Source organism: Panicum virgatum, chromosome 3K (genome assembly GCF_016808335.1).
Source record: "Panicum virgatum strain AP13 chromosome 3K, P.virgatum_v5, whole genome shotgun sequence".
Lineage (NCBI taxonomy): Eukaryota > Viridiplantae > Streptophyta > Magnoliopsida > Poales > Poaceae > Panicum > Panicum virgatum.
The window spans coordinates 24111222-24135080 of NC_053138.1; the positions used below are offsets into that span (position 1 = coordinate 24111222).

The 23859-nt window shown below is 44.5% G+C and overlaps 1 protein-coding gene and 1 pseudogene across 1 annotated transcript; one reads left to right on the forward strand and one right to left on the reverse strand.

Annotated features, from left to right (window-relative positions):
- Positions 1 to 7245: 7245 nt before the first annotated feature.
- On the reverse strand, positions 7246 to 11900 carry LOC120698531 (annotated as a pseudogene).
- A 2267-nt stretch (positions 11901 to 14167) lies between these two features.
- Positions 14168 to 17879, forward strand: LOC120698532 (cell division protein FtsZ homolog 2-2, chloroplastic-like). Its single transcript, XM_039982188.1, has 8 exons — positions 14168 to 14238; positions 14914 to 15611; positions 15752 to 16051; positions 16611 to 16701; positions 16830 to 16954; positions 17054 to 17146; positions 17284 to 17349; positions 17422 to 17879. The coding sequence occupies exons 2-8, from the start codon at positions 14988 to 14990 to the stop codon at positions 17545 to 17547; spliced, it is 1425 nt and encodes a 474-aa protein (XP_039838122.1). The 5' UTR covers positions 14168 to 14238; positions 14914 to 14987; the 3' UTR covers positions 17548 to 17879.
- The last annotated feature ends 5980 nt before the right edge of the window (positions 17880 to 23859 follow it).

The following is a 23859-nucleotide window of genomic DNA, read 5'->3' on the forward strand; positions in this document are numbered from 1 at the left end:
CCAAGTCTTTCAGCCGACTATAAGAGAGGGCGCCGTTGAGAGCTCCTCTGAATTGGACTTTGCCGACAAAGAAGAGAGAGAAGGGCACTTGGCCAAATACCAATTGTCTGGCTGCCACTGAGGGAATGTAGAATTCATAACTGGGAACATCTTTACCAGCTGTGAAGTTGATTGGCAGAATTTTTTGGGAGATTATTTCCTTCATGATCTTTGTGGTTTCTTCATCAGTTTTCCACGAGTCAAGCTGAAATTTAAAGGGGTTTTCATATATAACTTTTTCATCTTGGTATGTAAACCAAATAGTGAAAGTCTCTGGGAAACCATTGTAGAAACACTTGAAGAAATTAGTAATACCAAAGAACCTTGGGATCATTGGCAATCATAATGGCTGCTTCACCGAATGATGTGCATCGGCGTGTGATGGTCTCTTCTTCTTCAGAGAAGTCCTCTGATGGGAACTCAGTGTCTGACAACTTGACCACCATAGTTTTGTGCATATACATGTGCAGCCACAGCTGAATAAACCACCAAGGGCCTCCCAAGCTGGTGATCGGCTGGTTCTTTCTGAGTCTGGATGACACTTGATGGAGTAAATGATAAACTGACCCCCAGAAGATGCTTGCCGAGAGCGACAGGATTGCCAGTGGCCAAATTTTCTGCCAGCTTGAGATTGTTGCTTGTTGGACCGACTGATTTGCCACAGAAGATGAATTTCTCGAGCCACATGTTGAGGAAGGCAGTGTGCTCCCTGACAGATACTGGTCCGGTCTTCATATTCTTGCCAATATATCCTTTCCATCCGCCGATGCTTTTTGTTTCAATCTTGAAAGATGTTTTTTCTAGCAAATGAAAAGATCTATCGGGAGCATGGATATTCAGGCCAGGGAGCATTACAACATCCATCAGGGTAGGTGTCATTGGCCCATGGTTAAACATGAACGCATTGATGGCGTCAGACAAAAAATAAGAGGCTGATATGAGCATCGGCTCATTTCTAATCATCTCCGATAAAGTTAGATTCAAGCATTGACTGATTTCGTACTGCTCCCAATTGGTTCTCTAAACATTGGCTATCCTACGAAACCAATTTCTCCATCCAGGAGTAATGCTCGGCCAAGATCTAAAGACATGAGTCCAATCCAGATTCAAGTTGGAAGACTTAGGGGGAATCCTGCTGGTTTCTAGGTTAATTATACTAGTCGGATCTGGATTTCCCATGGAGCCTAGACAAATCATGCTCAATTGATTCTCTAGTGGGATGATCATATTGCCCATAAGATTCTGAAAATAAAAGCAAAAATGAGGAATGCGACTGAAAAAATTGGAGGAGAGATGAAGAGCAAAAGAGTTGATGGGAAAAGAGACATACCTATGGGATCTCGGAGATGGACACCATTGCCGAAAGAGTGGTTCTTGGACTTGGATCCTTGAAACCCTAGGAGGCTGCGATGGCGGCGGCGGAACAGATGTGTTCTTGAGCGAGAGAGAAAGCAGGGATGCTACAGGAGAAGTGTCAGGGGAGAGAAAGACAGAGATATTTATAACTCGTGCTCAAGGGCAGAACGAGAATTTGGTACTCTGTTTGTTTGGAAGACAGATATCTGTTTAAACGTTGGCAATCATGATTGGAGTTAATTTCGGAGCAAAACAAATTACTCTGAAACTAGGGGGCATGTGTTGACACCGTTTTTTGACACGTGTCAAGGAATGTGATTTTTGTGAAGGAAAGGTGGCCGATTTGGAAAAAACCAAAAGATGCACAGTATTGGAATCGATCGATGGAGTCCGTTCGATGGACCAGAGGAATATGCCGTGAAGATGCTGATTTGTCTGTTCTGGTGTTCGGCCGATGGATAGTTGCCGATGAAGTCAAGGAAGGAGGAGAGGATCCAGACTCTACGAGAATCTTGACGATTCGGTTGTAATATTTAAAGTAGTTTATCTTTAGATAGTATTTTCTTTTAAGTCAAGTAATATTTACCATAATCGGCTAGGACTCGGTAGCGCTAGGCTATAAATATCAGTTGTAAGGGACTGGAAAAACTTGATACACATCCAATACAATAAATCTTACAATTTCTTTGCACTTTTTCGGCGACTTCGTCTTTTCTTTTCTTTTTCGACGAGTTCTTTCAAGTTGATCAAGGACGCCTCACATTCGAGCGACTTGGTTTGCTGGTGAGTTTTCGTTTTACCAAGTATATTTGAGCTTTAGCTACCGGGCGCATCGATGTGGCTTCATTCAAATCTATTCAAAAGTTATCGAGTTTATCTAGGCTTTGACTTCCGGGCGCATCGCTGTCGTCTCGTCTAGATTTATTCATAATTTATCGATATCGGTTAGATTTGTAGGTTTTCTATACTTTTTGGCCATTATCAGATCAATTTGCTAAAAACATATTAGATCGGTTTTAGGTTTTGCAGTAACACTTGTGTTATCTCAAGAGCCAGTTTAGATTTATTTTTTGTTTACATCATGTAAGTTGCACATTCGTAGCTTAGATTTTGTTATACGCGCACAATCAGCTACTTCAAGCCGGTTCTGTCATCTAGTGCATCGGCTGATTCTGCCGACGCGCTCTTTCGCTACACGCTCGCATTCAATATTTTTTTGTCGTCTACTGTATCGGTAAAGTTTGCCGATGGCTGAGAGATATTCGGAATCCCAGCCGATATGTTCTCGAATTTGACTTTGTTTTCTCCCTTGTCAATTTCATGTCGAATTTGATTTTTACGTCAACAAAAAAACAAAAAAATCTCCGCCTCCTCTACTAGTGCTGCTCTCTGCTCAGCGACCTGACCTAGTTCGCTTTAGATCTTCCGACCAAGTTCTTTCTTTAATAATGAAATCAAAAAACGATATCCAAATCTTTTATCTAAGACGTTGCAACGCCTACCGATGAGTGTGCTGTTTCCTATGTAATGTAATGCAACAATTGAGATAGGTGAGGTGGTGCACGAGCATCGTTGCAATCCTTTGGGATCCACCGCGTGCTAGGAGGTTGCATCCAGATATAACAATTAACATAACCTGCAGATTGCAAAAATGTCTACACCAAATGACAGGTAACATTAAAACTATTCCCTCTCTTGTTCGGTTGTAATATTACATTTAACATTACGTTTTCTAGAACATTTTTCTTTTGTTCGGTTGTTGGGCTGGTCTGTATTTTGTTGCTGGGCTCATAGGCGGGGGATATGAGGTGGGAGTGGGAAGGAGCCACAGTCTTGGATCAACAGCCCAGCTTGAAAGCAGGCCGATAGATGTCGCAGCCTCGCAGAACTTGTGGGCCGTGCCAACCCCTCGAAAATCTTATGCATATTCCGAAAGTTACTTTTTTCAAAATTTGAGATTCGTGCAAACGAGTTAGGTCGTGTTTAGTTTCCATATTTAGAATTTTGAAAAGAAATTTTTTAATATTTAAAATACTAAATATAGGCTAATCACAAAATTAATTACAGAACTCATCTGTAAACTACGAGATAAATCTAATGAGTCTAATTAATCCATCATTAGAGCATATTTACTATAGTTTTACTGTAGCAATTTAGTGTCTAATCACGGTCTAATTAGGTTCATTAGATTCGTCTCGCGATTTACAGTTCATTTGTGTGATGCGATTTTTTTCGATTACATTTAATACACCATGTAAGTGATTTATAAAAAATTTAGAATTTTGAAGTTTGAAACTAAACCCAGCCCTAAACAACCGAGATGAGAAGTACACGGAACCGCACGAGCGAGTGCTTCGCTGGTTGCCGACCTTTTGTCAGGACTCGTGTCAATAGCTTAGTGGACAAGGTGGAAAGGAATCTAATATGAGTTCTAGATTTCTAAATACAATTTCTCTCAAACCATTAAATTTTTCTTAGATTCGTTTGCATAATATTACTACTTGGAATTAATGAAACAAAATAAGATCCAATATGATTTTTTTTCTAAAAATTTCAACAAATGAAAATTGATAATTCAACATTTCTAAAAAGTCATTTCAACAATTAAAATATCAAATGTTGACATAGTTTTTGTAAATGTTGAATCATTTTTATGGATTGTTGAACTAGGTTTCATATATTGTTGAATGAGTATTTGAAAAGAGTAGAAAAAAAATAACATGTACTTGGGAATGTTGCCCTTTTGCTCCTGAGCCATGATGCTAACCCGTTTTTTTTGCATATGGAGAAATTCCTCAGCTACGTGGGCCGAAGAAAGAAGAAAACAATAGGCATGGCTCCCAGGTGGGCCGATTTTTTTATTTTTATATTTTTTAATTTCGTTTTTTACAAAAATATATTTTTGTTTTCGAAATTTACAAAAATATACCCCGGCCGCCCCGCTGCCGGGCGGCCGGCACCTGGCCGCCCCGCTGTCGGGCGGCAGGGGTTTTTCTGCAAAAAGTTTCACGAAAAATTTGCGCCCGGACTCCTGGAGGACCGGTCGCCCGGCAGCGGGGCGGCCGGCCCCCAAGGCCACCCGGCTGCGGGGCAACCGCCTCCCCTAAACCCTAAACCCTGAGGACCTGCAAAACAGCCAAGAATACGCACATGCACCTGCAAAAGAAATCACAAGACTACTAAACAAAAATAATTCCTTTTGCTCCCTGCCGTGCACCTGCTGCTTGCCTATGCTTAGGGATGAAAGTGGGAACGGGAAAATCCCGTACCGGCCGATGCCGTATCCCGATTTTACCGATCGAATACCGCATTTTCGGGAAAAAACGAAATCAGGAAAAGATTCGGGAAAATTTGGTGAAAACGGGAACGAAAACAGTTGAAGGGTTTTCCGATCGAATTCGCGGGTCCCATATTTCATCCGGTAAATTCCCGCGATATTTCCGAATTTAGAGAGTCATCAGCATTGGAACCCACACAACGCACCCCGCGGCCCAAGGATGACGGCCCACGACCCCCTCCGATCCCTCGCCAAGCCAAGCGCCCAGGATCACTCCCCCACGTGCTGTCATCGTCGACCCCATCCAGTAGCGAATCAGTTGGCCACCATCTTGGGCTGGCCCTGACGCTCTGTGTCCCTGCCCCTGCGCTCGCCGCTCAGCTTGGCTCAGAATGAAGCCACTGAACATCTTGTTACTTGTGCGACATTGGCACGTGATGCTATTTATCTATATAGACTATAGTTTTATTTCTCTATATGTTATGTATATGGTTGAATATATATATATATATATATATATATATATATATATATATATATATATATATATATATATATATTGCATTGAGTTCAACGTTTGAAGTGGTTACACGCTTGATGTTCCCGCTTTTAAATACCGCTTCCCGACCGTTATCGACATGCTTCCGATCGAATTGTTTCGATTTCGATTTCCCGTGCATTCGATTTCGTTTTCCCAACCAAGCTCTCCCGTTTCCGTACCCGTTCCCGAATAAAAATATAAAAATGAAAGTGGTTAGAGTGTTTTCCCGATCGTTCCCAACCGCTTTCATCCCTACCTATGCTAGCCCTTGCTGATGCGCGCTGCCTCGCATGCACGCATGCGCAACGCCCGCAGTTTTTTTATTTTTTTTATTTTATATTTTCGTTTTTTATAAAAATATATTTTCGATTTGAAAATTTACAGGAATGTACCCGGCCGCCCCGCTGCCGGGCGGCCGAAATCTGGCCGCCCTGCAGCGGGGCGGCGGGGGTATTTCTAAAAAAAATTTCGCAAAAAAAATTACGCGCAGGTGGCTAGGGGCCGCCCCGCCCGCCCGGCCGCCCAGCGGCCGGTCCTGGTTCACCCGGCGTACGTCCTGTCCTGTCCATGCGTCGCAGACTTGCAGGATCCGATCGACGCATGGCCTTCACGTACGTCGTTTCCTGGCCATGCGTCGCAGACTTGCAGGACCAGACCGGGTAAGCTGTTGGTCAGTCTCACAGCGTGCTGCCATGCATGCACCGAATGTAGTGTCCGCGAGCTGACGTGTCTCCCTCGCTGTGATACAGTATCCGGGGATTACTCCCGTGAATAGTATACTACTATGTTGTGCGTACAGAGCAGCCGTTGCACATTGGAGAGAGGATACATAAAGCTTCACAACTGTTTTCTTGGTAAAATAAGGCCCAAATGCTCTCATGTTGACCTATAAACAACTAAACAAACAATCCCGACGAGAAACAGGGCATCCCTTAATTGTCCCATTAATGCGCCCTCCTGCTAAGCATAACCGGGACAAGCGAATCCAGGGCGGGTGCTAGCTAGGCGACGCCCATCTCGGTTCTCGGAGATCGCCACGCACATGTATGCGAGTTACTACCGTGCCATTGCCATGCCGCCCGCCCAATAATGCCCACGCGGGAGAGCGTGGCGGACGAAAGCTGCAGCTCCCACATGCTGATCGCGCGCGCGCCAATCGCGCGACGCCGGGCGAACCAGGACCGTCGCCCCGCGCCCGCGCGACCAGCCCTTAGGGACTTGTGCATAATTTTTTTCGCGAATTTTTTTTCAAAAATGCCCCTGCCGCCCTGCTGCCGAACGGCCAGATCCCGGCCGCCCGGCAGCGAGGCGGCCGGAGTATATTTCTGTAAATTTCCAAATCGAAAATATATTTTTATAAAAAACGAAAATAAAAAATATAAAAAAAACGCTGCAGCGCCCTGCTGCTGCTGCCCCAGGTGGGCGAGCTGCTATATGGGCCTTAATGGGCTGTGCGATTTGAAAACATCCTACCTTCCACAATTTATACAGGAAGCCCTCTTCTCTGTCTGGTCGCCGCGCACCCTCGCCCGCCCTGTCTTTCTCCGTCACCAGGTGTAAAGCGTGCACCAAAAAAGATGGCCGCGCTCCCCCTTCGACACGTCGGGCACCACCGTCGCACACCGGAAAAGAAAAGGAGGACAAACCACTCGATCATCGCCGTACCTACCTCCTGGCACGTTTCATTTTCTAACCGACACCGTCTGTTTATGCAAATCCTGCTCATCCGATCTTACGCGAAACGGATATGGTTCGTTCGTGCGGCCGGGGCGGTCACGCTCCCGGGTTGTTTGCTTAATTTAATAATCCTCCCCCAACGGAACTACCTGCAGAACAAACACATCAGGCGCCGAGCGCAGCACGTCTCTGCTTTTCTTTAATCCCCGTCTCGCTTTGGCGCTTTGCACCGATTTTTTTTTCTTCCAAAAGGGGTAGCATTTGGCGCGGTTCAAGAGCCAGGGGGAACAAGAACAAAAGCAAGCCAAAGCAAGATCGAGAGCCATGAGCTCTCTCTCTTTTCTTCCAAAGTGAAGCCTGCCACCGAATACGGATTCGATGTTCCATTCTCGATGAATTACAACGTCAACCACAGAGGAGAACGTTACCACAATCTGTCCCCTCGCCGCCGCAGACGACGGCAGAATCCGCGCCGCCGCGCCCGAGAGAGACAGAGATAAAGCTTCAGAAGCCGGAAAACTACTACTGGCTGTGGTTGCTGTACGGACGGACGGCTTGCCCGGCCGTCCCTGTAGCTGTAGGGCTGACGTCCCCCGCTGCCGCGACGAAGCTCCTGACGATCGAGTAGTCGATGCCAAGAATGAGAGGTGACGTGTCGAAGCATGCATGGCACTGGAGTTCATGGGTGAGCTAGAGAATGGGGAGGTCCGGGTAGTCTTACTCGCGGGGACGGGAGGAAGCCCAGACGGAGCTGAGGGCGCGCAGGCGGCGGCGGTACTCGCCGATGGAGAGGAAGCACCGCGCCGCCTGCCGGGTGGTCAGGAGCCGCCGCATGTGCTGCAAGGTTTGCTGCCTCAGGTTGTCCGCCTGCACTTGCAACCATGGGTGTGGTAACGGATCATGATCGCAGTGGTCTTTTCACAATTCAAATTGATCTTTATATAGTCCCGCCCTTAAATTGTTTAGAACAAATTCAAATTTTAAGACCGTTTATTACGTACCCTACTCGCGACTAACGAAATACTTGCAAGGAGACCCACCAGACGAGAAATAGGAGCACGGCAGATACATTGTTTTATTTACAAGATGAAACCAACAGATTGTGGACATCGTATTCAGTTCCTACTATGGATGGATTTGCATCCTCTGCATACGAGCATACATTTGTTTTGTGTGACTGAAAAGAACCTTGCTTCAGCTGAAACTTTCAAGATATAATCAATTCCTCGGGAAAAGCATCAAGTAGCTGGTATACCACGAACGTAGAAAGGGATAGGTTAATGATGCGTGCTGGAAAGTTCTAATGATGTTTATCCGCATGTTTAGAGGGTTAAGCACACAGAGTTGGCCACGTTACACCTTTAGACAGTTTTATAGCTTTAAGCTTTCTCTGCTGTCCAGCAAGAAAGGCAGCATTTAACAGTGAGAGAAATAAACCCAGTTAATGTTAACATTTGAAAAATATCAGTTACTTGCAATCAAATTTTATCCTCAAATAACTGTATGTTTAGCTGTGTTTCTTCTGCACAACATTGGGTTCTTATCTCCAAATGGTTGCATGACCATATGCATGAAAGAGTAAGTACTGACCTGACGATAAAAGCTCTCGAGGGTGTCGAGCCTGTCAAGTGCTAGGGCCATGAGAGCGGTGTAGTTGGCAACACTTGCGCCGTCGCTGAGAGGACTCGCGCCCACCGCGTCCGCCAGTGACTGGTGCAGCTGCTGGAGCCCCTGCACGAGCGCCTCCTCGGTCTGCAACGATGACCGTTGCAGGTGGCACATCCCCAGCAGCTGCTGCTCCGTAAGTGGATCAAGCTGAGGTATCAGCATCTGATCACGTAAACCAACGAAGAAGATCAAAGGCTCAGCAACTTTAGCATTGCCCTGATAAAATTGTGCTGGAGGTTAAAAAAAAATGGCACTTTCCCCCTCAAAAGAAAAGAGTGCCTTTTGCATTTGACACCTTGAGGATTTCAGAAGGACGGAACCCGCCCATCCAGAGGAAGCATCGCTCAGCAGTCGTCACCCACAAGCCAGTCATCAGGTGGAACACGTCGGATCTTGCAAGCATAGCCCTCAGGTGGAACAGCTCATCGTAATGCCGCATGCACTCTTCAACAATGGCCCCGAGGTTTGCGTCGAGATTTTGAGCCTGCAGAATGCCCTGGAGCTCCGTCATGAGCTTGCTGTCATCTTCTAGCCATCGGGCGTACTCCATGTCAAACATCACAGCGCCTGCAATGACAGATCCAATTGAAGACCCTTGACCTGGATATGAAATGTTAAAGTGGTGAGGCTTTGTTCTGAGCGGCTGGAGGTGATGGTTACCTGAACTCGTATCTCCCGATGCGCTGCCGCCGCCTCCTGCGAACAGGCCCTGAAAACCATTCCAGGTCATGGCAACACTGCTGAAATGAGATCAAATGTTGATGCCCGGCCTGAGGCATCTAGAGAATTTGAACCTGCGAACGTGCACCCTGTAGTTCTCGCTCGATTTGTTGCAGCCTAATCCGACTTGTCTCTAATTGCTGCACATAGGCCTGCAGAAGTTGTAAATTTTTGTTATGCATGGTTTTAGTTAATGTAAACTTTTTTATTTATCTTTCCCACCTTTTTTCTCAGCCTACTCTTTCTTGCAGCTTCTCGGTTTTGAGCCAATCGCCTTTCAGTCTAAAATTTAGAAAAGTTTAGTTAAATGTTGGTTTCATAAATACTGTTATCAAATACAACCATACCTTGGCGTCTAACAACTTGCCATCTTTCCTTGTGGATCCATTCTTCCTCTGCACCAGCACAGCAAAAAGGTCACTTAGAACAGTGAGCAGTGCTAGTTGTACAGTAAGATACCTAATCAGCATCAAGAAACAAAGTATATTGGAGCTAAATCTCCTGTTGCGTGTTACTAGTATCGATTTTAGATAGCAGCTCTTTACCTTTTTCCCCCTCCATTCCACAGTATTTCAGCTCAAGGACAAACCATCAGACGAGCATCTATAACTATTTTTGTTGTTTCCTCAATGTACAACTCAAGAATGTACGATTCTATGGATACAATCCCAGGTCCCACAGAGGCAGAAGGGATAGCAGCGTGCCCCAATTATCATGTAGTTTATTTGTTTTATTATTTATCTCTAACAAAATTTGAAGATGCTATTTGTTATTATTACCTAATTTAAATGCTATTTCTTACTATTTTCAGGGAAAATAATATGACCAACTCCAGTCATTCTGGAAACATACTTCACCAAAAACAACAAGAACTTCTCTATCCAAACTTCCAAAGGCATGCCTGGAGTTTGAAACCTTTAAAACAGTTGAAATCAAAAACTTTTTTTTCTAATGGTTCCCCAGAAAACATACTTCTCCAAAAATAACAATGAATATAAAGCTTCCTTAATTTCTCCAGAATCTTTTAATCCATGAACACGACAAAGCATATCATCACTATGTCACTATTACCCTGTCTTGGCCCGCTGTATGCTGCTGAAAGATTGGAGCAGTGGTTGCTGCCGCTCCAAGTCCCTGCTCGTAGTTGTAGTCATCAACGGTCACCATCAAAACCTCATGTTGCTGCTCATAGTCGGCCCTGATACTCCCCGAGGACACCAACTCGGCCTGCGGCATATTTTTCTGACCTGAGCTCGAGTCAGTGGTGCTCCCTACTGAGTGCGAGTTACCCTGTTGCAGTGATTAATCAAGAGGAGCCGACAGAAGAAGGCAGTGAGCAGTTAATTAGCCCAGAAAAACCTTTGTCCGATGTGGTCAGTAAGAAACTGCAGGCCACTGTAAATGATGAAACAGAGCCAGTGCTTACACTGTACAGCTGCTGTAGATGACTCATTGGCCATGAAGGGAAGATCTCCAGTGTGGGGGGCCTAGCTGCAAGGTATCCTGCTGCTGCATACATATAAATGAAATTCAAGGTTTTCTCAAATCAAACGTGCTTTCTCCCCTCGAAGAGGTTGCAAAATTGGACATAGATAGAAGAGAGAAGTGAGGGTGGGGGCACTGCAGCCTGTGGGATCACACAATTTGTGTTGTCTCCCAATTGCATCTGGTCATGGCTCGTCTGTGCTCGGCAAGGCAAAAGCCAAGGCATGCTGCCTGTGCTTATCTACTGTGGTGCTGTGGAGAGGGAGGCAAAGAAAGAAGCCCTTCTAGGAGGTGGTTAAGGTTTGTTTTAAAGGATAGGGGTGCAGAGAAAAAGGTAGTCTTACTCTTAAACTCTGTGTCCACATCACTTCTGATCACGGTAGAATCAACAGAAGTACAATTGCCATGGATAAGGGCCTTCTCCAACTCACCATAGTAAGCAGTAGCTGAAGGTTGCAACTCCCTGGATCAAGCAATTGTGCACAAAGTTCAGAACCAATGGAAACCATATATATGCTATAGAAGGCAAAGCAAATAAAAACCAACTTGTCAACAAATGTAAAGGCAATGACTGAAAGTGAGGGTCACAGGTGTACAGATAAGTATGAGGGCTAAAAGGAGGAGCAGGAAGGTAAGATCACTTATAGGATCAAGGCCTTAGGCATTAAGAAAATATTTGGTTTGTGGGAAGAGGTGTAATCCAATGAGAGGAAGTTCTGGATATATATTGGAGAGTTTGTTATAACGATAGTTAAAAGGAGAATATGGGAAACAATATTTTATAGAAAGTGAAAGAAGGTGTGAAAAATGAAAACTAACAGGTGCAAGAAAGAGCTTTATATGTGCTGTCTTTGCATTTAGTAGTAGTAGTAGCAGCAAGAGAGCAGATGAGGTATAGACTAAAGAGGAGAAGTAGTAGTGTACAAGAAGTTGGCAGGTTGCGCAACATGAGTACATGACCATGGCTTTGGATTCCACATGCAAGTGCTTGTCTGAATGGTGGAGCTCTACCATGATCACTTGTCATCCACCACGAACTCTCGCCACCTTGCGCCATGAGAGTGAGCAGACCTCAACTGCAAAGAGAGATGAGTGAGCTACTTACTGAGCTATGCTCACACATATGACATATGCATGTTAGCGTATCTTCATGTTTGATATATTCAAGAAAGGACCAGAGAATGGAGGGGCATATATAAATACCATGTGGTAGGCCGTTGCTTCCTTTCTTGTGGTAACTCAAATCCCCTTGTGGTTTCATATATCACTATTGTGCCCCAGAGAAGGGTTGTGTCCTTTTGAACATGCCCTATGAGCCTCATGGGCAAGAGAGGAAATGAGGCCGAGGAGGGATGTGGTAAGTCTTTGTTGCTGTTTGTTTCCTCGGGGTTTTTTTAGCCCCTATCACATCAAAAAGAATATTACCATTAAAGAGTATCAAATAAAATCTGTTTATAAATATTTTTTTGACAGATGAGTGCTAATTCGCGAGACAAACCTAATGAACCTAAGTAATCCATGATTTGCTACAGTAATACTATAGTGACCATCTGCTAATTATGGATTAATATACCTCATTAGATTTGTCTCGCAATTTGGTCTCAGGGTTCTGCAATTAGTTTTGTAATTAGACTTCATTTAATACTTTTAAATACTAAAATTCTTTTTGATGTGATATAGTCTAAAGTTTAGCCACTGAAACCAAACAACCCCTTTGTCAGGATTTCTATCCCCCTACTTCTTGCAATCAACTTTCATCTCATTGGCTGCCCTCTGACCTCCCCCTCTGGGACTAGCAAGTACTCAGTAGGTGCGAAGAGAAATAGCACACAAGACACTGAAAATACAAGACTCACATTCACATTTCTAGAAATGAAAATCCTTGCAAGAATATTTTGGGAGCCAAGTTTCTGTTTGACATGAAAAATTAGAATCCTTGCAAGGATATTTTGGCTACAGGAAAGGGTTTGTTTGACATTGTCCACGAATAAACCATAACTTTAGTTCATAGGTCAATATCACTGCCTTGTCATGCACCAATAATACTACTGTATTTTTATTTCCATTGAAGAGAAACTTAGACGTTTCCACACAGCCTTCTGTTTGGAAATGCTATAGGTTAGGAGAATATATGTTCCAACCAAGTTGTCTGTTATTTAACTTATTAGTGCTTAACCCTTTGGATAAAGTAGGGCCGAGTATATTTGAAAGAAGAATGGTGTGGTAAATTGAAGGTGCATTTATACTCACTCGAAAGCTCCTGAGGTCTGCGCAGATCGGAATCCTTTTCCCATTGTCCAACAACAGAAATGTTCCTTCTCAAAGTAAGAGACACCTAACATTATCAAAGAATGGCAGACAAAACTTAATAAGTAACAGTGGAAATGTGCAATATTGCGAACAGGAAGAAGTGGCCAAGTTAGGAAACTCTGGATACCCATTACTATCGCTTACGGTTAAAACATATATATCCTGGTCAACAGGAAGGTCAACCTGAAACTAACATGGCCTATGACATGTTAATTAATCCAAAAATATGGCCTGTATTCATTCTTTTCTTATTTTACCACTAATTACTCCCGCGTCATACTGTATTCATATATTAAAAAACTTGGCCTATGACATGTTAATCGAAATAATTGCAATATTAGTATATATCCAATGTTTTGTTTTTTGGGGTTTAGGACAGACAATACAATCATTTATAACCAAATTACCCCTCAGCTAATAGTTAGGAAATACAAAACAAAAATTGTGAGAAATACAAGCAGAAAACATGTTTTGTATGCAAAGATTGTCCAATCTCGATCCGTGCTCTCTCTAATTGAATCAAAGCTAAAAAAGCAAAGCCAAGTGATGCAGGGAAAAAAAACAAAGAGCATAGTCAAAGAAAGGGCATTCTTGCATGCGGATGCCATATATGGGTTCCACTCCACGCTTCTCCGCTGCAAACTAAAGCTCTGGGCTGAGAAATAAAAAAGCAGACGGAGCAGCCCATTACTTTCGGCGCGGCGACGGCTGCTTCAAGCGGCAATTCGCAAATCTGTCGCCGAAGCGACGGGAATCCGCGCCCGCTTCGCGTGCCTAGCTAACGGAACGGGAACCTCCTCTCTCTCTCTCTCTCTCTCAAACAAAAAAACTAACGGAACGAAAACAGAGCCCCGTTTACTTCTAAAAACTTTGCCTATATTAACCGTCACATTAAATTTTCAAACATAGTTGAAAAAAATAACTAATTATATAATCTAATTAATTAACACGAAATAATTTTTTTAAATCTAATTAATTTATAATTAAATATTATTTGTCAAATAACCACGCCACTTTTTCGCGAACTTTTTCGCGAACTGAACGGGGCCAGAGCCGAGTCCCATTCAGACCCCTTCTCCTTCTACCCTTTTTGTGCTGGCGGCGAGAACTAGGAGAGCGTCGACGACGGGGCGAGCGGCGACATCCTACGCCAGGTCTTCGTCGGGTACGCTCATTCCATTCCCTTTCCGCTGTCGAAATTGAGCTCCCCAAACTCCTATACTACATCCGCCCCTGCCTTCGTGTCTACCGATTCTTGGTGGAAATAGTTTCCCTGGATGAGGTTTTTTTTAAAAGACTTCCTGGATGAGGTTTCGGAGGGGGTTATTCTTGAAATCTTTGATGGCTTGGTGTTTTCCCCCGATCAAACCTATCTCTGGATAGGGATAATGTACTCCTTGCAGGCTGCACCATCCAATCGTGTAGGGTAAAGATCAGGTGGCCGTCGTAATTCGTAATGCATTTTGGCCTCAGATTGAGCGTATTTTCCAGATCCATTTCATGCCATGGATATAATTTACCTCCATTCCATTTTGTTATTTTATACTGTTAAAGTTCATATTTTTCAAACCTCTGAAAGCACATCGCATTTTTAAACTGAAGTGTGAACTATAATCCAACCAAACAGTGGCCAAATTAGATTGCCAATTGCCACCAAGTTGGCTTGGAACCGTTGTTTTGCCCCAATTTTGGGACTAACGTGGCTGCAACCTATTTCTGTGTTCTCTTCTAAATTCGGTATCATTTATAGTCAGCAACAAAATGCAGCTAGTATTCCAATGTTTTCGCTGCATTTACATAACAAAAACAGAATGCAGCTAATATAATTTTGTTTAGCTAGTTTCAAGGCGAATTTATTGAGGCGTCGGAGGCTACATTCACCAGTGCAAGTGAAGTTTTGATTCAGAGCAAAGGATGGCAGCGCAGCTAGTCTTTTCCAATGCTTGCAGTTGCCGATGCCCACTAGGCATTTCACCGAAAACTGTTAGGAAGACACTTCTTGGTGAAAGTGCAAGAAGTTTCCAGAGAACTAAGTGGTTTTCTAGTGATTCATATCTCTCTTCTCGATTGGAGTGCTCTGCAAACTCCCGTCGAGGGGGGCCACGGCGTACCAAGGATACCTTATATGACCTTCACCCTGAGATCTCCTTGCTTTATGGAGAGGATAATGGTGCAGCTGCTGTATCCAGCAAGGACCAGGGTGTTGACGCTGCAGTGGAAAGATTGGTAGATGCTCCTGCCTCTTACCGCTACAATGAGCCCAGGATTAAAGTCATTGGCGTTGGAGGTGGTGGCTCCAATGCTGTGAACAGGATGATTGAAAGCTCCATGAAGGGCGTAGAATTCTGGATTGTGAACACTGATTTTCAGGCTATGCGGATATCGCCCATTGACCCGGAAAATAGGTTACAGATTGGCCTGGAACTGACACGTGGTCTTGGTGCTGGTGGGAACCCAGAAATCGGCATGAACGCAGCCAAGGAAAGCCAGGAGTTGGTAGAACAGGCAGTTGCTGGCGCTGATATGGTTTTTGTGACGGTAAGTACATATCACACAAACATAACACACTCTTTTCAGTTTTATAGAATAATGTTTTCATTTGATAGAACTAATGATACCTATCCTTTCATTGAGAGAATATGATTACTTCGAATTTCATCCTCAAATTCATTTTGCAGGCTGGAATGGGAGGTGGGACAGGCACTGGTGGGGCTCCTATTATTGCAGGGATTGCTAAGTCCATGGGTATATTAACTGTTGGAATCGTGACAACCCCATTTTCATTTGAGGGAAGAAGGCGAGCTCTTCAAGCACAAGAAGGAATTGCATCATTGAGAAGCAATGTTGATACACTGATCGTAATTCCAAATGACAAGTTACTCACTGCTGTATCTCCAAATACTCCTGTGACAGAAGCTTTCAATTTGGCAGATGATATCCTTCGGCAAGGTGTCCGTGGGATCTCAGATATAATCACTGTAAGAGAATATGATTCATGATATATTATATATCTTACTCTTTTCTTAGAATAATTTCATTCGTGTTCCATCCAAACACTCCTGTGATTGAAAATATTATGTATACTAGACAGCTGTGCAATACCAAATTCCTGATATTATATAAAACCTATGCTAAAGATAATACTTCTTACATCTTATTGACCATGTTTTAAGTTCAACCACTTTTTTATGTCCTCTAGTTACCTTGTGCTCTCCTGATAAGGCATATGAATGCAAGTCCATATGTCTGCTAGTGCAGGTCTTCAAACAGAAGCTTTATTATCAACTTCGTTTTTATATTCTCCATTTGCTTTACTAGCAACAGAGTGAAAGTAGATTGACATTGTTGTGCACTTGGTTTCTTCCTCAGTGATCTACTTTGCACATTTGCTGCTTAACATGCCATTTTGAAAACTCTTGAGTCTGGAAATCGAAACATTTTTAACATAAGCTTCATCAAAATATTCAGCTGTATGACAATTACATGTGATCTACATGGCTAAACATGTCACTTGCTTCTACCTTCTTTGGTTTGCAGGTGCCAGGTTTGGTGAATGTGGACTTTGCTGATGTTCGGTCAGTTATGTCAGATGCAGGTTCATCATTGATGGGCATTGGAACAGCAACAGGTTAAATTTCAGAATTCAGCATATCATATTTTCTCTTTGCATTTCTAAGCATCTGAAACTTGCCCCCACTGGCCACTGACACACTGACAACCAACCAACTCCTGCTAATTCTGTTGACCTATTTGCAGGTAAGACACGAGCAAGAGATGCCGCACTTAATGCCATACAGTCTCCTCTACTTGATATTGGTATTGAGAGAGCTACTGGAATTGTATGGAATATCACTGGAGGGAATGATCTAACCTTGACAGAGGTAACATATACTCATATATTTATCACTGAACTGTCAGATGCCTCCTGTAATAGTTGGGATACATTCGGGCTAAATCACACTGGCCGTCGCTTTCTGCAGGTGAATGCGGCAGCTGAAGTAATCTACGATCTTGTTGACCCTGGTGCAAATTTGATTTTTGGCTCTGTTATAGATCCATCATACACTGGCCAGGTAAGTCATGGAATCACAATGTTTTTACCTTTTGGTGAAAAAGATTTTATGCATCACAACTTTAATTTAAAGGCCATCAAGATTCTTAATTGTAACTTGATCCTGTGGCCTTGCCGATAACACGATACACTATTCAGGTGAGCATAACTCTGATTGCAACTGGATTCAAACGCCAGGAGGAAAGTGAGAATCAATCTTCGCAGGCACGTATTGCATCGTTTGCCTACTTTTTCTGCCTATTTCGTTTCCGTATTCTCATGAACGTTCATGCTCAGGCTGGAGGAGACAGCAGCCGCCATCACTCGGGTTGGTTTTCTCCCAGTTCCCAGGAGGAAGGTCCTGGATTGCATATCCCAGAGTTCCTGCAGAGGAAAGGCCGTTCAGGGTTTCCGCGAGTCTGAACGCGTGCTACAGTAGTTTGGTTCATTGCTCTTCTTTATCATGGTTTCCCACCTCTTTTTGGTAGTATGGTATGTTGAAGCTTCTGTTTCTAGGTCTCTTTTGTAGCAAGATATTGATTTGATTGTTTACGGTAGTGTTAGAGCAGATGCTTGAATCCCTGACTCTTTGTGCAAACTAAGCCGCCTGAGTAGATTGGGCTGGGCTTCTATGCTTCTGAACCTGCAGTAGATTAGGGTCTGGTATCCCAATTTGAACTCCATAGGAGCTATGAATAAGTCTGCAACAGAGAGCATACTATAATTGTTCCGAGTGAAGGATTATCTCTGATTTCCTTTGTTCCTCGTGTCATCGTGCGGGCGCGCGTCTGGTGCAGTGACAAACCTCCGTTCGTCACATGACGCGCAACCACATTTTCTAAAACTCGATTACCACTACGTGTGGCATGCAGCGGATTGATTGGTTTGTTAATTATTGGATTTGGGAGGATGTATTCGTTCAAATCTTGGCACATACGGGACTGTATGAGTCATCATATTGCTGACTTGGATAACGTGAAAAAAATTGTGCTTTGGCTAGGGCCGCATTTGTCCTCGTTTCACAAAAATTATGAATGATCTAATGTAGTTCAGTACCACCACGGCAACATTTTGTAGCCTGTGGGATATGGAAATGTGATCGAGACCAGAAATTATAAGAAGATACTGGCAATTTTGGTGCTAAATGAGAGCCAGTGGATCGTTGTCTAATCTTTATTTTTATCCATTTTTAAAGCATGCAACGTTTTCACTAAAAATTTTAGCCTGGAGCACACAGCCATTTTGTAGCCATTTTGCAAGATAATAGATAACCTGGAGCACACAGCCTGTTCGTGAACCACCAACCCAGAAGGGGAAAGCCCCCCCCCCCCCCCCCCCCCCCCCCCGGAAAGAGGAACAAGCCAGGAGGAGAGGAGGTGTCACAGCCCAAAGAAAAAAAAAGAAAAAAAATCCCATGCCAGGCCCGCTTGTCAGCCTCTCCCTCTCCTTCTTTCTCTGTTTTCCTCCGCGCGCCGCGCACAGGCGTCGCCGCCGCCGGTCAACCCCGGCTTCCGTGCCACGTGCCGGCCATCCTCGCGAGCCGTGCCGCCCCTTCACTCTTCCCCTCGCCCTCTCCTTATCCGCGCTCGGCCGGCCTCGCTCCCCGCCCCAAACCCTAGCCCTTCCCCTCCACCACCGGCGCCGCCCCGAGCTCTACTCACCGCCCGCCGCCGCGATTCGCCGCCCTCGGTGAGCCCCTCGCTGATTCCTCACGGGAGCAGCTCCCTCTCACCCACCTCCTCCAATTTTGGCCCTCATCCGGCCCCTTCCCCTCCCCTGCAGGGCCGCCGCCGCTTACCTCCGCCCGCCGCCGCCCAGCGCCGCCGGAACGCCGCCTCGTCGCCGCTCCTTGCCTGTGCCGCCGTCGGTAGGGCTTGCCGCCGTTCCCTCCACCCCGTGCGCGCCTTCCTTTCCCCACTCCGGCCCCGCCTCTCCGCGCCGCCTCATGCCGCCGTCCGCCGGCGCCGCCGCGCACGCGGTGTCCGCGCGCACCGCGCGCACCAGCGCGCCGTGGCCTCGCCCCGCCGCGGTTCAAGGCCCCTGGTCGGCCTTGACTCGGGCTGGTGGGCTGCTGGCCAGCGGGCCCCACCCGTCAGCGCCTGCGGGTGTGGGATCCGGGTGCACCTAGCGATTTAGCTAGGGTTTTCTTAGGGTTTATATTTCTGCAATCTTGCAAAATCCATAGAAATTCATGTATAGCTCCAAAAATTGTGAAACTTGTTTTGTTGGATTCCTCTAGCTTATAACTACTCAAGAAAAATATTGTTTTGCATGTTACTTTGCTGTAGATTTATTTATAGTTTTATCTTGCAAAAGTGAGTTTAATGCTTAGTTATTTGTGTACTGCTCGAAAAATTCCAAACCAAATTTTTTTAGACTCCTTGTGAGGTGTAGTTTTCAGTGGTGCAACTTGTTCACATGTTTACTTGCTGTTTATCAAAGTTTTAGTTTGTTTTCTTATACTTTGTCTGAAAACGGTTTATTATATAACTTCTTGTTGGAAAGTTATAAAATGGTAAAACTAGTTTTTTTAGCTTTATTTTCATTCCTAGTATCTAAGATAATTTTCTTAGATTTGTTTAGTTTAGTTTGCATTCCTTTTCTGATTTACTTTGTTTAGAGTGGCTGAAAACTATTTTATTTATGTTGACTTATAGGAAAATGCTTTTACTGCAAAACCAATTTTCATGAGTTCCTTGTATTGTTCTCTGCATGCTCAATTATTTCCATGATTTATTCTTGTTGTTAAGTTCATTTCTTAATTCTTGCATCGCATTCATGCATTATAGTGACCGAACCGCCGGAGGTCGAACCCGTGGAGCCCGCCGAGTCCGTGGAGCCTGAACCCGGAATCCTGTTCGTGGCCGAACCCGAAGTTAACCAAGGCAAGCAGCTAAGCATATTCCTTGCACCTATCTAATTTGACTAGCTTAGTTAACTCGCTTGGGTAATGTTGGGTTATATATATATGTATGTATTGCATTCTTTATACCTATCTTCATGCATAATCCTTCCTTGATTTGTTATCCTTATTCTTGGCACTAGTTAGATAGTTAATTACTTAACTTGACTTGAGGCTTAGCCCTGCTTAGAATACTTCTTTGCTCGCTAGACATGAATGGTTTGGAGGATCACACTTACCGATAATTCTTGATCGCACTGGTTCGGTTGGGTTGTTAAGAGTTTGGTAGTATCGAGATTCGAGCGGAATGGTAGGGCCTAGAGAATGGAATCACATGGGCATAGTCCGCTTGGATTGATTAAGGACCGAGTGGACGACGTCGGTTTTGAGCACCTTTTCGTGCTACCACATATCCAATATAATAGTATGGATGAGCCAATTACCTTCTTTGACTTGATCATTGATGTGCAGTCCTAGCTATGTGGCTACGGGCTATGCAGAGAGGCTTAGTGTGTCCCCAGGTGGACTTATGTGTAGGAAAGTTTAGAGATGTCCCTGGTGGAACTAAGTCTCTACTCGTAAGCTAGGTGTGAGGTTCAATGATCGAGCCTTTTTGGGAACGGTTGACGTGAGTACCCCCTTGCCCGGCGTGATCGGTTGGGTGAGTCGCATGGTCCTCGCGTCGTGTGGGTAAAGTAGTACACCCTTGCAAGGTTATAATCAATTCGAATTGCCGCGCTCTCGGTTATGAGCAAGCTCATTATCCCATGAACTCCTCATAGAATTTCGATTTTGATGGAAATGGTTCATGTTGTAGTTATGATCAGTTATAGATTATATTACTCTCTTAATCAACTAAAAGTGTTTGGGGTTGGGCAAGATTAATTAATTCTGATAGGTGAAAGTGTAGAGAGCTAATGCTTATGCAATAATTACTTAACCTTAAAGCTTTTACTTGAGCCAATGCATGATCCTTGCTTATGTAATCGCGTAAGTCTTGCGAGTACCTTTTGTACTCAGATTGCTTTCTAAACCTAGTTGCAGATGAACCCGAAGTTGTGTTCGGCCACTTCTACCCGCTGATCCGAACGCGGGGGAAGAGTAGGTCGTGGTGGTTGTAATGATGTCCTTGAGCAAGGCGTCATTACTTTAGTAAGTCTTTACCGTATTTGAGCTTCGTGAGAGCATGTAAATGCAATAAACTTTATGTTTCTGTTTAATATGACTTTCGTGAGCCCAAGGCTTGTAAGTGAAGTTTGAAACTCACCTATATTGAACTTGTAATATTAAGTGTGTAAAACTTCTCTTTGTAATATACGTTCATTTAGCCTAGTTTGAGGAATTTTGAAGTAAATTCAAAAAAGAAAAAGAAAAAACACGAAGGCCCATTAAGGCCCATGGTGGTATGCATGCTTAGATAGGGTTCATTGTCACCCGGGGGGGGTCGTGCTCCACAATCGCTCCCTATCCGCCCGCAGAAGCTCTCTGTCCGCCACCCCGCCGTCCCCCAGGAGGCGACTGGCGCCCGCGGCCGGTTAGCCGTCCTCCGAGCCCGGTTGGCCGCCCGGTTTGGCCGGCTTACCGACGCCCCCCCGGATCCGGCGCGTACCGGTGCGCGCGGCCGGCTTACCGGCCGGTCGGAGCGGTTTACCGGTCGGTGTCGCCGGTTACCAACCCGACCGGGAGAGAAGGTAAGAGCTCAAAATTTTTGAGTAGATTTAGGTGTATGATTCAGAATATTAGATGATTTAGAATATTAGATGATTTGTTTTAGGATTTAGGTTACATTTAGGTGTATGGCTGAAAAGTTATTGGTTTTAGGTAAGATTTAGGTGTACTAATTTAGGATTTAGATAAGATTTAGATGTAGGATTTAGGATTCTATTTATCTGATTGAGATATTTTTGTTGTCCATTTATGCAGGTAGAAAATGTCTGGGAGAGATAGAGATGTTGTATGGGAACATGATGAAAATCTTTATCCCGGATGGCGATGCAATTATTGTCGTACGCAGAAAGGAGGAGGTGGTGCAACAAGATTGAAACAACATTTAGCTCACCGCGGGGCGGAGGTGGTCCATTGCAGGAATGTGCCACCTGATGTGCGGGACTTCTTTCAGCATGAGTTGGATAGGGCAAAGAAAGCAACTGCTGACCGGGCCCGAGAGAGGTTGAGACGGGAGAAGGCTGCAGCGGAGGGAAACTATCCCGGTGATGAAGAAGATGAGGAGGCTCAGGTGCAGCGTGCCATGGATCTATCGAGAGCGGAAGCAGAGTTCCGACGGGGGGTTGAACAGAGAGGAGGTGCATATGAGCGTGGAGGTGGTAGTGGTTCGACGAGGGGGAATGTTACGCAGAGGATGTTTCGAAGGTCCACTTCGCAGAGGGAGAGTCCTGTGGTGGAGGACTATAACTTGGCAGCTGGTGGGAGAAGAGGAATGACGCAACCAAGGATTGATACAGGCTCCTGGACGCAAAAGGGTAAGAACGCAAAGGAAGCTATTGGTAAAGCTTGGTCAAAGTTTTTCCATATTGCAGGAGTACCTGAAAGACAGGCTGACAGTCCATACTTTATCAGCGCGGTCAGGGAGACACAGAAGTGGGGTAAGTTTTCTTTCATTGCAATGATACCTATGAGCTTACATTCTTGTATCTCATGATTTTCATATGGTTGCAGGTGAAGGTATCGCATCACCCACTGGACGGGATATTGATGGCAAGTACCTTGATCAGAATGAGCAAGACTTGAAGACGAGGTACGTAAAGTTTCAGAAAGACTGGCCCTTATTTGGCATCACGTTGATGTGTGATTCATGGACTGGTCCGACGAGGATGAGTGTCATCAACTTTTTGATATATTGCAATGGGGTCATGTGGTTCCATAAGTCTATTGATGCGACTGGAAGAACTCAAGATGCTGCATATTTGTTCAAGGTAGTCCCTAAACATGTTCCATTCACATTGTGTATGTTTTGTCATGTTACTAAACAATCTATCTTCTATTGCAGGAGATTCGAAAGGTGGTGGAAGAGATTGGACCGGAGAATGTCGTGCACGTAGTCACCGACAATGGCTCGAACTACAAAAAAGCATGCAAGAAACTACTAAGTGACGTGTATGACCACATAGCTTGGACACCATGTCTAGCACACACCGTCAATTTGATGTTGAAGGATATATCTCGAAGGCCTGAACATGGTGTTATCATCAAGCAGTGTAAGCGAATTTCAAATTGGTTACACAATCATAGTCAGTTGAATACAATGATGAGGAACGCAATCGGTGGTGAGTTGGTCAAGTGGAATGCCACTCGATTTGTAACCAACTACATGTTCCTAGAGAGCATCTATCGAAAACGTGATCGTTTCATGCAGTGGATGGCATCTACTGAGTTCCAACACAGCAAATGGGCGAATACCGAAGAAGGTAGATATACTCATGCAAGTTTTTCAAGTATGGAGTGGTGGGATGCATTGAAATATATCATCGACACGGTTCAACCAATATACAAGTTCCTTCGCTTCGTTGATCAGGACAAGAAGCCGAACATGTGCGAAGTCGTGATGGCCTTCCAGACTATGAAACAGGAGCTGCAGTCTTTCTTTGGAACAAATGTTCCCACACTGAAAGAGTATACTGAGGTGGTGGACGAGAGGTTGGGTGACGTGTTCATAGGCACGTATGTGGGTCCAGGTAAGCACACAAGTCGTCTATTTTTAAACTCTATTGACATAATGTTTATTTGAAGTGATTTATATTTTGCAGCTGCTGTCCTAAATCCGAGGTATGCATATACGATGGATCCAACTCAACAAATGTTTCGTGGACTCAAGG

Bases quoted from the DNA above. Each gene is read 5' to 3' on its own strand.
- LOC120698532 (XM_039982188.1), top strand. From the start codon at position 14,988: ATGGCAGCGCAGCTAGTCTTTTCCAATGCTTGCAGTTGCCGATGCCCA. The intron at 16,052-16,610 runs GTAAGAGAATAT...TTTGGTTTGCAG, and splicing joins GGATCTCAGATATAATCACT to GTGCCAGGTTTGGTGAATGT. The intron at 16,955-17,053 runs GTAACATATACT...CGCTTTCTGCAG, and splicing joins ATGATCTAACCTTGACAGAG to GTGAATGCGGCAGCTGAAGT.